This window comes from Dreissena polymorpha, chromosome 1, assembly GCF_020536995.1.
Source record: "Dreissena polymorpha isolate Duluth1 chromosome 1, UMN_Dpol_1.0, whole genome shotgun sequence".
NCBI lineage: Eukaryota > Metazoa > Mollusca > Bivalvia > Myida > Dreissenidae > Dreissena > Dreissena polymorpha.
This window is the reverse complement of record NC_068355.1, coordinates 6,666,224-6,681,453: the sequence shown is the minus strand read 5'-3', so window position 1 is coordinate 6,681,453 and position 15,230 is coordinate 6,666,224. Positions and strand designations below refer to the sequence as shown.

The following is a 15,230-nucleotide window of genomic DNA, read 5'->3' as shown; positions in this document are numbered from 1 at the left end:
CCCCCCCCCCCCGAAATCCCCCCCCCCTATTTTATTTTATTTTTTTTAGATCATCTCACAAATGACCACCACACCCTCACATTATACCCCCCCACCCCCCATTTTTTTTTTAAAAGGTTAAAAAACACAACTATTTATTTTTATTATTTTATGTTTGAAATACCCTCCAACCATCGCACCCAAGAATCCCCCCACCCCCCCCTCCCCCCACCCGAATCCCCCCCCTAATTTATTTTTATTTTTTTTAAGATTATCCCACACCCTCACACTATCCCACCCCCCCCCCCCCAACTCACCCCCCCCCCCCCCAATTTTTTTTTTTTTTTTAAGATCATCTCACAAATTACCACCACACCCTCACACTATACCTCCCCACCTCAACCCCCCCCCCCCCCCGCCCGAATGTTGTTTTTTTTGAAACGGTTAAAAAAAACAAATATTTATTTTTATTATTTTATGTTTGAAATACCGTCCAACCATCGCACCAAAGAATCCCCCCCCCCCCCCACCCCGGATTTTTTTTTTGGTGTGCAGTTTTTCGCATTTTTGGAAGATAATGTAATATAAATGTCCACACCCCCACACTATACACCCCTCCCTCCTTTGTGATTGAAAATGAGAGTCCCTTCCCCTTTAAAAAGAAAATAGATGAGCGGTCTGCACCCGCAAGGCGTTGCTCTTGTTAAGATTCAAGATAACACATTACATGTATTTATTTGTAGCAAAAAGAATTTTTTTATATTTTGGGAACTATTAAATGTGTGCATGTATATATTATAATGTACACTGAGTATAGCCTGACAATTTTTACAATTGTGAAATATTTGTGTTGGTCGTATATTTTTCCAATGTAGGAAGACACAAATTAGACCAGCATATGTTTGTTTTATGGTTTTTCCGCTCTTTTGATTTGACCCTATGATTCAAGGTATGAATGTGAAGTGTTCATAATAACTCGAAATTAGCAAAGGAAATATAATGTTTGAGTGAAAAAAATCTACTTTGACCATTAAATATGATCAATACAAAACATATTTTATCTGTTTTTTATCAACTGAATGAGAGTGGTTCATATTATGTGTTTATTTTAAAGGTTGGCTTGTTGATTGGTCAGAAAACATTTACTGCAGAACAAAAAATGCTTACCAGAAAGACGTAAGTATGAGTAGCATCCCACTTAGCCTAAAATGAATTGAAAATCCCATTAGTTTCAATTCATTAAAGTGTATCTTAACACAGACGAGGTTTATTCTGAAGTAAAGTGAAATATTATGTATTGTGTTCCTAATATTAAAATTGCTGTTAAATGTTTTTGAATATAATGAAAAGTTTTTGTTTAATATAATTGTTTACTCTTGAAATCAGATTTACTCCTATTATTATAATTATGAGCACTATAATTATTACTGTTCTAATGAAGTTTAAATGTTTAATCATTAGCATTGTTGTGTCCTATGCAAAACAAATTGTTATTTACTCATATGAGTATTAAGAAAAGATGATACAAGTATTGAGAACTGAGCATGCAAGTATTATTGCTGTTATAGAATTGTGAGAAGATAAAACAGTTTCACTGTCAACCATATGCCATGTATCATTATGTTATATGTTTGATCTACACTTTGTTTGGCAGGCTATGTGGTTACCGGTCCCAGTATGACATTATTGTGGCCACACCTGGAAGGCTTGTGGACCATATCAACAAAACGGAGGGCTTCGACCTCTCTCAGCTTAGATATCTGGTAATGGAGATATCTGCATAATATTTCTTTTCATTTTGAAAGGACTGAGAGTTAGATATACAGTCATAGAATGCTTTCAGTTTTTTGTTTGGCTCCCTATGCATGTCTTTCATTTTGTGCTCATTACTCAAACCAAACTTAGTCAATAATTGCATAAATATATCGCTTCTGAGTTAATTATTCTTATTGTGTTTATGTGTGTCCCCTACCAGTTCCACTGAAGGGGACTATAGGTCTACCCTGTGTCCTTAATGTCTATCTAGTAGTCCCTTTGTCCTCAAAATTTGTGCCTGTAAATTTTTTGAATTTTCTGGAATTAACTTGGTTTACTTCTACCGGTACATTGCAATGTCACAATTATGCATGACCTTTTTTTAACCAGAGGGCCAAAGGTCAGTTGTCTGTTACTTAAAAAATCTAAATTGTAAATAAAAAAGTACATAAAGTATCATGAAACTTGGTATACACATTCAGCTATAGGTTGTTTGTATGTCAGTCTGTCAGTCCCTTCCTTTGTTCATCCATTCCTATGTAAACTTTGTTTAGGGAGATAAGTAAAGTTTATTGCTTATTGTTCAAATCCTTCATGCCCATAGTTTTTCAGAGAGTTGTATTTTAAACAGTTGACATTAAGCAATGAATTAAATTAATGCAATTCAAAGATGACAAAATGTGATCAAAACCTGATTCAAATAGTTTCTCCGCTTTTATAAGTTTAAACCTACCGGTATTTATTTTAGCTAGATTGCATCAAACGTCTAGGGCTTGTATAAACGCTATTGAGTCAGTTACCTGGGCCAAAAATCAGTACTTGGTGTCTTTGGGGGAGATCTAAAAAATGCTCCAACGGTGAGGATCGAACCCGTTACCTCCCAGTCGCTAGGTGGACACCATATCCATACACCACGGTGACCTCAAGTTCTGCTTTTATTACAGAGAAATAAAACGTTCCTTGTTATTTGGTTGTTGGTGTTTAAAGGGGCCTTTTCACGTTTTGGTAAATTGACAAAATTTAAAAAAGTTGTTTCAGATTCGCATATTTTCATTTTAGTTATGATATTTGTGAGGGCACAGTAGTACTGAACATTTAGCAAGCTCTAAAAGAGCCGATATATGCATCTTTTGACAATTCAAAAGCCTGAAAATTATAAAGCGTTGCAACGCGAAATGATTGAATAATTTGAAGAGTTCTGTTGTTGTCGTTATATTTTGTGAAACTACGCGGATAGCTTATATAAAGTATAAAATACAATCCACACTGCATGAGCGCGGATGGCCGAGTGGTCTAAATGGTTCATACTTTTACTCCAGGACTCCAGGGGTCAGTGGTTCGAACCCAGTTGTGGGTTACTGTTTTTTTTCTTTTTTTAATTTTATTCTCGATTTTTCACTGGAGCTTTTTATTTCCAATGTTTACATTTATCAATATAAAGCATTTAATTACAAACTTCAAAACATGCACAAGTCTGTGAAAAGGCCCCTTTAACTAGATTTACAAGCATCTAGATTTAATTGAATCAACTGAAATTTGTTAAATATAATGACATTTAAAAAAACACTTTTTACTTACTGAAGAGTTTTTAATGCACATTTATACCAAACAAGCTTTTCTGATGACCTATAATATTCACAACTTCTCTAACTGGTGTTGAGATGGGTAAGATTATGGTCAGTATTGAAAATTTGCTTTGTTGCTTTATTAATGGTCATTTAGTCTTGCTTTATACTTAGACTTGACTCTCCAAACAGCGATTAATCCCAGGCACATATTTCAAACGCATGAAAAAATCGCTGACACAAATTCCAATTTGTGTGTTGTTTTTTGTGTGACAATATCAGAAATCCATAAATTTATGTATGACTAAACAGTCACTTTTTTAAACACAAAAAATGAGTTTTATAGTATTTGACCCATTTATGCCTAGCGTCTAGAAAAAAGGCTTTGGCAAACAGCGTAGACCCAGATGAGACGCCGCATGATGCGGCGTCCATTCAGGGTCTGCGCTGTTTGCTTAAAGGAATTCCTGTTAGAAATATTCTTAATATAGAAATAAATATACTAGAGATCCCGAATTTTGGAAATAAATTGATCTGATTTAAAAGGATGGGAGAGTTCACTAGGCATAGATAGGTTAAATGATATTTGCGATGCTACAGGTGATCGACGAGGCAGACCGTATGATGGAGGAGATCAAGCAGGACTGGCTGGTCCAGGTGGAGGCAGCGGTTCATAGGTCACGACCCAGCCCTGGGCCCCTCTCAGCCCTTGCGTGCAGACGCATGGTGATGCCTGTAAGACCATACTCTATATCTGCAGTCGTTGAGAGTTCTGACATTGACTAATTGAGCCTTGTTCTGAGAAAACTGGGCTTTATGCATGTGCGTGAAGTGTCATCCCAGATTAGCCTGTGCAGTTCACACAGGCTAATCCGGGACAACACTTTCTGCTTTTATGGTATTTTAAGTTTCAAGGAAGTCCCTCCTTACCGAAAATCAAGTTTATGCGGAAAGTGTCGTCCCTGGGACGACACTTTACGCACACGCATTAAACTCAGTTTTCTCAGAACGTGGCTCATTTAAACTCAGTCATTGGAACATTTATTTTATAACTAGATGATATTTATGCCCCCCTTCGAAGAAGAGGGGGTATATTGTTTTGCACATGTTGTTCGGTCGGTCCGTCCGTCCCTCCACCAGATGGTTTCCGGATGATAACTCAAGAACGCTTAGGCCTAGGATCATGAAACTTCATAGGTACATTGGTCATGACTGGCAGATGACCCCTATTGATTTTCAGGTCACTAGGTCAAGTTCAAGGTCACAGGGACTCGAAATAGTAAAATAGTTTCCGGATGATAACTCAAGAATGCTTAGGCCTAGGATCATGAAACTTCATAGGTACATTGATCATGACTGGCAGATGACCCCTATAGATTTTCAGGTCACTATGGCAAAGGTCAAGGTCACAGTGGCTCCAAATAGTAAAATGGTTTCTGGATGATAACTCAAGAACGCTTAGGCCTAGGATCATGAAACTTCATAGGTACATTGATCATGACTGGCAGATGACTGCTATTAATTGTCAGGTCACTAGGTCAAAGGTCAAGGTCACAGTGACTCGAAACAGTAAAATGGTTTCCTGATGATAACTCAAGAATAATTTGGCCTAGGATCATGAAACTTCATAGGTACATTGATCATGACTGGCTGATGACCCTATTGATTTTCAGGTCAATAGGTCAAAGGTCAAGGTCACAGTGACAAAAAGCCTATTCACACAATGGCTGCCACTACAACTGACAGCCCATATTTTATCTTAGTCATTGTAAGTTCTATTTCATGACAGTAAATCATGATATGGTTTATAAATATACTGTATGCAAGTCCAATATGTATGAAGTTGGGCCAGTCAAATCATCACATTACATGGCCTCATGAAGCTTCAATGTGGCTAAAACACTCCTTAGCCCATTTATGCCTTGTGGACTCTCCCATCCATTGGATCAATTTATTTAGAAAAATAGGGATGTCTAGTATATTTATTTCTATATTGAGAATATTTCTTACAGAAATTCCTTTAAGCAAACAGCACAGACCCTGATGCGGCGTCTCATCTGGGTCTACGCTGTTTGCCAAGGCCTTTTTTCTAGACGCTAGGTATGAATGGGTTAATCAGACATTTTTTGTCAGCTATACAACTTACCAGAATTTTAAACATGATCATAATAACAACTTTGTTAAGCTTTTTATTTTGTTCTTCTCTGCTGTGCAAAATGAAATGTGGCATAGCAAGTGATATCACAATAACAACATTGTGCATTTAGGCACAGTTCAGTGATTGATGGCCACTATGCAGAACATGTTTCAAATGTGAAATAGTACCGTTATATTGCGTATTGGCATGCCACTTGAAGATTAATTGAGTCGTGTTCTGAGAAAACTGGGCATAATGCATGTGCGTAAAGTGTCGTCCCAGATTAGCCTGTGCAATCTGCACAGGCTAATCAGGGACGACACTTTCCGCTTTTATTACATTTTTCGTTAAAATGATGTCTCTTCTTAGCAAAAATCCTATTAAGGCGGAAAGTGTCGTCCGTGATTAGCCTGTGCGGACTGCACAGGCTAATCTGGGACGACACTTTACGCACATGCATTAGGCCCAGTTTTCTCATAACGCGACTCAAAGAATATTGAATTTTCCTGTTTAATTTTTTCACTAGAATTATTAATTGCTTAACTACTTTACAGAGTATTTACCACAAACACAGAAACTTGGTTTAATCATTTGTAACAAATATTGTTTTTGTTAACTCTTTCTCATTCAGAGGCAAGTGAAAATGGCTATGTTGCAAACAGCATAAAACCAGAACAGCCTGCAAGTAACTCACAGACTGTTCAGGTTTTATGCTGTTTGCTGCTTATCAGTATCTAAAGGTTGACAATAAAGCCTTTAAAACTTGAATCTAGGCAGAAAGCTTTTCAATTAAATATAACTTTCTAAGAGACTACAAATACGTAAAATACGTATGTAAGTGGTAAAGGGTTAATGAATTTTGTTCACTATCATATAAGAATTTCTTAGGATTTTTTGTTGTGGTAAAAATGTTCCCTGAACTGTTACAGCTCCAGAAGCTGCTCTACTCAGCCACTCTCTCCCAGAATCCTGAGAAGCTTCAACAACTTAACCTCTTCCAACCAAAGCTCTACACGTCTGTGATTGGTCAGTCCAAGGATCATGTGACCCAAGAGGCGAAGCCTGATGTGGTTGGGTCCAATGATAGGAAGCTGTCGAAGGATAAACAGTCCAAGATGGATGAAGACGAAGATTTTGTTGGGAAATATGCAACACCTGCAAGCTTATCTGTATGTTCTGGACTGGAGTAGATATGGAAACTGTTAACAATCATGCTTGATTAATTGTTAGCTCGACTATTATATATGAAATATATATAGTGGAGCTATCCTACTTACCCCGGCGTCGGCATTTGCGTTGGCGTTGGCGTTAGCTTGCAAATGTTAAAGTTTGCGTACTACCCCAAATATTTTCAATGTCGCTTGACATTTTGCTTTAATATTTTGCATACTTCTTTACCAACATGACCCCCAACCTATAAACAAGAGCAGACAACCGTATCAAGCATTTTGTTATCATTATGGCCCCTTTTCCACTTAGAATATGCAGCAAATGTTAAAGTTTGCGTACTACCCCAAATATTTTCAATGTCCATTGACATGTTGCTTTTATATTTTGCATTCTTCTTTACCAATATGACCCCAACCTATATAAAGAGCAGACAACTCTATCAAGCATTTTGTAATAATTATGGCCCCTTTTCCACTTAGAATATGCATATTATTGATAAATCTATGTTAAAGTTTGCGTACCACCTCAAATATTTTCAATGTCCCTTGACATATTGCTTTCATGTTTTGCAAACTTCTTTACCAACATGACCCCAATCTATAAACAAGAGCAGACAACTGTATCAAGCATTTTGTAAGAATTATAGCCCTTTTTCCATTATAATATGCATATTACTTTAAGTTACATTGCCTTAACTTCTTTATTTATGATCAGATTTTATTAATACTTTGACAAAACAACACTTACCTGAATACCACAATGGATTCCACCGAAACAATACCCCACGCCCCAACCCAAAATCCCAGACCCCCTCCCCTCCGCCTCCCACAATTTTTTATGCCCCCTTTCGAAGAAAAGGGGGTATATAGAGATAGGACTGTCCGTCTGTCTGTCTGTCTGTCTTTCCGTCACACTTTGCGTTTAGGTTTAGAAAAATGCTCATAACTTATATGTCCCTTGAGATATAACCTTCATATTTGGTAAGCATGTGAATATGGACAAGGCCTTTCCATACGCTCAAACTTTTTTACCCCTGTGATCTTGACCTTGAACTTAGTGTCCGCGTTTAGGTTTCGAAATCTGCGTTTAGGTTTGAAAAAATTCTCATAACTTCTATGTCCCTTGAGATATAACCTTCATATTTGGTATGCTTGTGTATATGGACAAGGCCTTTCCATAAGCACACACATTTTTACCCCTGTTACCTTGACCTTGAACTTAGGGTCCGCGTTTAGGTTTCGAAATTTGTGTTTAGGTTTTGAAAAAATGCTCATAACTTCTATGTCCCTTGAGATATAATCTTCATATTTGGTATGCATGTGTATATGAACAAGGCCTTTCCATACGCACACATTTTTTTACCCCTGTGACCTTGACCATGAACTTAGGGTCCACGTTTAGATTTCGAAATCTGCGTTTAGGTTTAAAAAAATGCTCTTAACTTCTATGTCCCTTCAGATATAACCTTCATATTTAGTATACATGTGTATATGGACAAGGACTTTCCATACGCGCAAAAATGTTTACCCCTGTGACCTTGACCTTGAACTTAGGGTCCGCGTTTAGATTTCGAAAAATGCTCATAACTTCTATGTCTCTTGAGATATAACCTTCATATTTGGTATGCATGTGTATAAACAAGGCCTTTCCATATGCACAAAATTTTTGACCCCTGTGACCTTGACCTTGAAGATAGGGTCCGCGTTTAGGTTTCGAAATCTGTGTTTAGGTTTTGAAAAAATGCTCATAACTTCTATGTCCCTTCAGATATAACCTTCATATTTGGCATGCATGTGTATATGGACAAGGCCTTTCCATACGCACACAAATCTTGACCCCTGTGACCTTTACCTTGAACTTAGGGTCCGCGTTTAGGTGTCGAAATCTGCGTTTAGGTTTCGAAAAAAGCTCATAACTTCTATCAAGAGTTTATAGGGGCATAAGTCATCCTATGGTGACAGCTCTTGTTTTATTTTTATGCCCCCTTTCGAAGAAAAGGAGGCATATAGTGATCGGACTGTCTGTCTGTCCGTCTGTCTGTCCGTCTGTCTGTCTGTCTGTCTGTCCATCTTTCCGTCACACTTAGCGTTTAGGATTCAAAAAATGCTCATAACTTCTATGTCCCATGAGATATAACCTTCATATTTGGTATGCATGTGTATATGAACAAGGCCTTTCCATAGGCACAACATTTTTTACCCCAGTGACCTTGACCTTGAACTTAGGTTCCGTGTTTAGGTTTCGAAATCTGCATTTAGGTTTCGAAAAATGCTCATAACTTCTATGTCCCTTGAGTTATAACCTTCATATTTGGTATGCATGTGTATATGGACAAGGCCTTTCCATACGCACACAATTTTTTACCCCTGTGACCTTGACCTTGGACTTAGGGTCCGCGTTTAGGTTTCGAAATCTGCGTTTAGGTTTTGAAAAATGCTCATAACTTCTATGTCCCTTGAGATATAACCTTCATATTTGGTATGCATGTGTATATGGAAAAGGCCTTTCCATATGCACACATTTTTTTACCCCTGTGACCTTGACCTTGAACTTAGGGTCCGGGTTTAGGTTTTGAAATCTGTGTATAGGTTTCGAAAAATGCTCATAACTTCTATGTCCCTTGAGTTATAACCTTCATATTTGGTATGCATGTGTATATGGACAAGGACTTTCCATACGCGCAAAAATGTTTACCCCTGTGACCTTGACCTTGAACTTAGGGTCCGCCATTAGGTTTCGAAATCTGCGTTTAGGTTTCGAAAAATGCTCATAACTTCTAAGTCTCTTGAGATATAACCTTCATATTTGGTATGCATGTGTATATGGACAAGGACTTTCTATAAGCACACAAATTTTTACCCCTGTGACCTTGACCTTGAACTTAGGGTCCACGTTTAGATTTCGAAATCTGCGTTTAGGTTTTGAAAAAGCTAATAACTTCTATCAAGCCTTTATAGGGGGCATAAGTCATCCTATGGTGACAGCTCTTGTTTTTTTCCTTTTTTTAATTTTGAAAGATCATCTAATAAATGACCACACCCCACATTATACCCTCCTCTCAACCCCTTTGATAGGGGGTATATTGGAGACATGTTGGAAGGATGGTCTGCCTGTTTATTAACCCATTTATGCCAAGTGGACTCTCCCATCCTTCTAAATTGGATCAATTTTTTTCCAAAATAAGGGATGTCTAAGATAATTATTTCTATATTTAGAATATTTCGTACAGAAATTCCTTTAAGCAAACAGCGCAGACCCTGATGAGACACCGCATCATGTGGCGTCTCATCTGGGTCTACGCTGTTTGCCAAGGCCTTCTTTCTAGACGCTTGGCAAAAATGGGTTATCAGAAATAGAAGGGTCTTTCCAAAACTCTGCAGGATCTATGGAGATTTGAGAATGTTCTTTGTAAATAAATTGCATAGTTTTGCATGTAAAGTGCTAAATATTAATCCCGTATACTGTAGGTATAAGCTGACTTAAATTCAATGTAAGAAACGGACTTGCTCATTATACTAAACTTCAGATGAAATAAAAAAAGGAATGTCTAATTATATATCTTTGACATGTTATTTGTGTACCCCAGTATTCATCTGAGAACTTAATTTTTTTTATTTATTTTGAGGTTTATTTTTTTAATTGCCTAATACCTTACTGGCTGCAGTATTACACATTGTCTATTGGTACCTTACTGGCTGCAGTATTACACATTGTCTATTGGATTACAGGAGTACTATATAGAGGCGGCCCAGGGTGAGAAACCACTGATTGTTGTGCACTTGCTTCATAACCTTCACTACAAGAACATCCTCTGCTTCACTAACTCAGTGGAGGATACACACAGGTCAGTATACCACACCCACAGAGCTTAAAAGTGTACAGTAAAATGATTTTAATGCCCCCCCCCCCCCTATCGAATGATTGGAGGTATATTGCTTTTGGCCTGTCTGTCTGTCATTCTGTCACTCTGTCATTCTGTCACTCTGTCATTCTGTCCAAAACTTTAACCTTGGTCATAATTTTTGTAATATTGAAGATAGCAACTTGATATTTGGCACGCATGTGTATCTCATGGAGCTACACATTTTGAGTGGTAAAAGGTCACGGTAAAGGTCTTCCTTCAAGGTCAAAGGTCAAATATATGGCTTCAAAGTGGCGCAGTAGTAGGGGCATTGTGTTTCTGACAAACACATCTCTTCTAAAGATAAAAACAAGTTTAGTAATTACATAGTGATACATACTTCTCATATAGTTTACAGGGCATTTACTTCAGAAAATAAAGGAGCTAACATCACATGTGATGTCTATGTAGGCTAGTGGGCTTGTTGACGCTCTGTAAAAAAATAGTTTCAAACTTCCTTCATAGAATTGTGCTAGTTATGATTGAATTGAATCCCTTGCAGAGTGGAAAATGTGCAACACTTAAATTACAATCGTATTTGTTTGTCATTTCATTTTATTATGCCCCCATTTGAAGAAGAGAACAGTTTGTTTCCAATAAAAAACTCATCAACAAATTGACTGATTGGCTTGATACTTCACATGTGCATTGGACTTCAACAGTAGATGACCCCTATTGAAATTGGGGTCACTAGTTCAAAGATATAAGTCACTGTCACAATTAGTGTGAAAATTGTTTCCGATCAATAACTCATCAACAAAACCAATTGGCTTGATACTTTTCATGTGCATTGGCTTTTGACAGTAGATTACGACTATTGAAATTGGGGTCACTAGGTCAAAGATCAAAGCCACTGTCACAATAAGTGTGAAAATTGTTTCTGATCAATAACTTTTCAACAAATTGACCCATTGGCTTTATACTTCACATGTGCATTGGCCTTGGACAGTAGATGGCCCCTAGTTATTATAATATAATATTCTCAGCCCATTTACTTTAACAATGCTTTAACAGAAATGCATAATTTTGTGTCAACTTAAAATTTAAGTAGCTAATTCACACTTATGATAAGATTAAGTCTGATGGTCAGTTTTGTAGCAAGGCCCTGTTTGGGCGGACGGGGCATTTGTCTCCGACAACTCTTGTAATATGTGGTTTATTTATATGTTATCCTTTATTTTATTCATGTTGGTTGAGATCAAGGCTTTAACAAAGTTTGTTGTTCTAATTTCCATTTAGACTGAGTCTGCTGATCAAGCTGGTGGGTGGGGTAAAGGTGAAAGAGTTTTCATCACGGCAGCATGTGACACGCAGGAATGATATTCTTGAACAGTTTGCTGCTGGCAAGATAGACATGTAGGTACATTTATTTATCAATTATGGTAATAAGTTATTTTATGTAATATTTAGTAACAGGGAGATTGTTTGAGAGGCCAGTGTTTGAATGATTGTAGTGATATTGATTTGTGTCTATTACATTTGACATTAAGGATATATTCTATGAGGTCACAGTGATGTTGTGGATACTCTCTTTGCACTTTGAAGGTCCAGGATTTGAATTCCAATATAACTAATTTTTAACCAGGTTTTCCGTAGGTAAAATCTAGTTATTAGATTGGCGAATGTCAGCTGGCAGGCTGGCTGGCGGGCGGAACAAGCTTGTACGGGCCATAACTTTGTTGTTCATTGTGATATTTTAAAATCATTTGGCACATTTGTTCACCATCATTGGATGGTGTGTTGTGTGAAAGAATTATGTCAATATCTCCAAGGTCAAGGTCACACTTTGAGTTCAAAGGTCAAAAAATGGCCATAAATGAGCTTGTCCGGGGAATAACTATGTCGTTCATTGTGTGATTTTAAAATCATTTGGCACATTTGTTCACTATCATTGGGCGGTGTGTTGCCCAAAAGAATAACATCAATATCTCCAAGGTCAAGGTCACATTTTTATTGAAAACCTGGTTTTGTGACAATTTTGTCCCTTGTTAAATTATAATCCCCTACTGGTTTCACATTAGTAGACTAAAGGTTTAGACCTTGGTCAGTAGATCTGTCCATTCCTCTGTCTGTCCATTCCAATTTGGATCCAATAACTCAAAAAGTACTATGTTGATGAAACTTGGTATCAGTATAATAGAAATAAGCAGGTTGTGTCATTTTTTTCACCAACCAAAATTGCACTTGTAACATGTATAGAAATAATAATAAAACTAAAATAGTGATCCTGTAATTCCTTAAAAGTATACAAGTATAAAAGTAAACAACTCGGCTTGTTCTTAGATACTGTTCCGACTCCATTAACATGTACTCAATAGTGTACTAGTAGGGTACTTCTTTGTTGTCTCTGAAGAAGTTCTTGTTTCTTCTTGGTGTAATTAGCATAAGTTTTAATCTAATGCTGAGTGTTACATTCATATGATGTCCTGATGCAATGTCATTCAAACACTTCCAAACCAGCGTTCATCTTGCAGACTGATCTGTTCGGATGCAATGGCCCGTGGAATGGATGTGAGCAACGTGAAGTACGTGATCTCGTATGATCCACCTAGTTACATTCAGAACTACATACACAGGGTTGGGCGCACGGCCAGGGCCGGCCAGCCTGGCACTGCCATCACATTGGTGCAACGCAAACAGGTGGGCACTGGGATTGGATTTTATGCCCCCGAATCAAATGATCAGGGGTATATTGTTTTTGGCCTGTCTGTCTGTCTGTCATTGTATGTGTCTGTCTGTCTGTCATTGTATGTGTCTGTCTGTCTGTCCCAAAACTTTAACAGTGGTCATAACTTTTGCAATATTGATGATAACTCGATATTTGGCATGCATGTGTATCTCATGCAGCTGCACATTTTGAGTGGTAAAAGGTCAAGGTCAAGATCATCCTTCAAGGTCAAAGGTCAACTTTTTTTTTTGAAAGTGGCGCATTAGGGGGCATTGTGTTTCTGACAAACACATCTCTTGTTTCTCTTGTTATAATTGTGTCTCCTGTTATAAAACAAGGATATTTGTATGGTTATTATTAATGCGACTACACATATTAAAAATCTTTCAAATTTACATTTATTTACAAAAGATTGAGTGCATTCAACCAAAAATCCTATATTACGATCTGTATCCAGTTGTTCAAAACTTGACTCATAATTATGCTCATGGTGAGCTTTTGTGATCACCTTTTGTTCGTCCTCAACATTTACCTTGTTGACTCTCTAAAGGCAACATAAATTGTCCAAACTAATTCCGATCGTTTGCCCTAATCTCAGCTGATTTTGCAAATGGTTATGGTCCATTGAAAAACATGGAGCCATGAGGCATGGCAATATTCTGTATATGGCTATAGTAAAAGTAACCTTTTTACACTCTAAAAGTCGTATTTTTAGTCCAATCTTCATGAAAATTTGGCAGAACAATTGTTGTAATTATATCTCGGCTGAGTTGAAAATGGTTCCGGTGGTGTAAAAACAATGGCACCAGAGGGCGGGTCAGTTTAACTTATATGGCTATAGTAAAACCTTGTAAACACTCAGAAGACACATTTATTGACCAATCATCATGAAAATTAGCCAGAACATTAGTTCTATGATATATTGAACAAAGTGAGTTAAAAAATGTTTCTGCTCTGTTGAAAAACCTGGTTATATGGCTTTAGTAAATCCTTGTTAAAACTCTACAAGTCAAACGTATAGTGAAATCTTCATAAAACTTCACATGAACTTTTTCTATAGAAAAAATGGCCACCAGGGGGCAGGAAAGTTGTTCATATATAGTTTTAGTAATTACAGTAAATTCTTGTTAACAATGCAGAAGTCACATGTTTATGCCCCCATTTCGAAGAAAAGGGGGTATATAGTTTTCGCACTGTCTGTCGGTCGGTCGGTCGGTCACACTTCGTGTCCGCTCTCTAATTCAAATAGTTTTAATCCGATCTTTACCAAACTTGGTCAGAAGTTGTATCCAGCCAATATCTAGGTCAAGTTCGAATATGGGCCATGCCGGGTCAAAAACTAGGTCACGGGGTCACTTAGTGCATTTCAAGGATTTAGCATGGTGTCCGCTCTCTAATTGAAGTAGTTTTCATCTGATCTTTACTAAACTTGGTCAGAAGTTGTATCAAGACAATATCTAGGTCAAGTTCGAATATGGGTCATGCCGGGTCAAAAACTAGGTCACTGGGTCACTAAGTGCATTTCAAGGATTTAGCATGGTGTCCGCTCTCTAATTGAAGTAGTTTTCATCTGATCTTTACTAAACTTGGTTAGAAGTTGTATTAAGACAATATCTAGGTCAAGTTGAAATATGGGTCATGCCGGGTCAAAAACTAGGTCACGGGGTCACTTAGTGCATTTCAAGGATTAAGCATGTTGTCCGCGCTCTAGTTTATGTGGCTTACTGATTTATTTTGATATTCTAAGACATTTTTATGCCCCCGAAGGAGGGCATATAATGATCGGACTGTCCGTTCGTCTGTCCGTCCGTCTGTCTGTCACACTTTGCGTTTAGATTTCGAAAAATGCTCATAACTTCTATGTCGCTTCAGATAGCAATTTCATATTTGGCATGCATGTGTTTATGGACAAGCCTTTCCATACGCACACAAATTTTGACCCCTGTGACCTTGACCTTGAACTTAGGGTCCGCGTTTGGGTTCGAAATCTGCGTTTAGGATTTGAAAAAAGCTTATAACTTCTACCAAGCGTTTACACAGTTATATTTTTATGTA

General features: G+C 37.5%; 1 protein-coding gene across 1 annotated transcript in view; it reads left to right on the top strand.

Annotated features, from left to right (window-relative positions):
- The window catches only part of LOC127869676 (ATP-dependent RNA helicase DDX51-like), a 33,761-nt gene that overhangs the window by 16,987 nt on the left and 1,544 nt on the right, over positions 1 to 15,230 (top strand). The window contains exons 6-12 of the mRNA XM_052412337.1: positions 1,094 to 1,155; positions 1,634 to 1,742; positions 3,900 to 4,034; positions 6,366 to 6,605; positions 10,335 to 10,450; positions 11,747 to 11,863; positions 12,982 to 13,147. Of these exons, the coding sequence (XP_052268297.1) occupies positions 1,094 to 1,155; positions 1,634 to 1,742; positions 3,900 to 4,034; positions 6,366 to 6,605; positions 10,335 to 10,450; positions 11,747 to 11,863; positions 12,982 to 13,147 (945 nt within the window). The remainder of the gene's footprint in view (positions 1 to 1,093; positions 1,156 to 1,633; positions 1,743 to 3,899; positions 4,035 to 6,365; positions 6,606 to 10,334; positions 10,451 to 11,746; positions 11,864 to 12,981; positions 13,148 to 15,230) is intronic.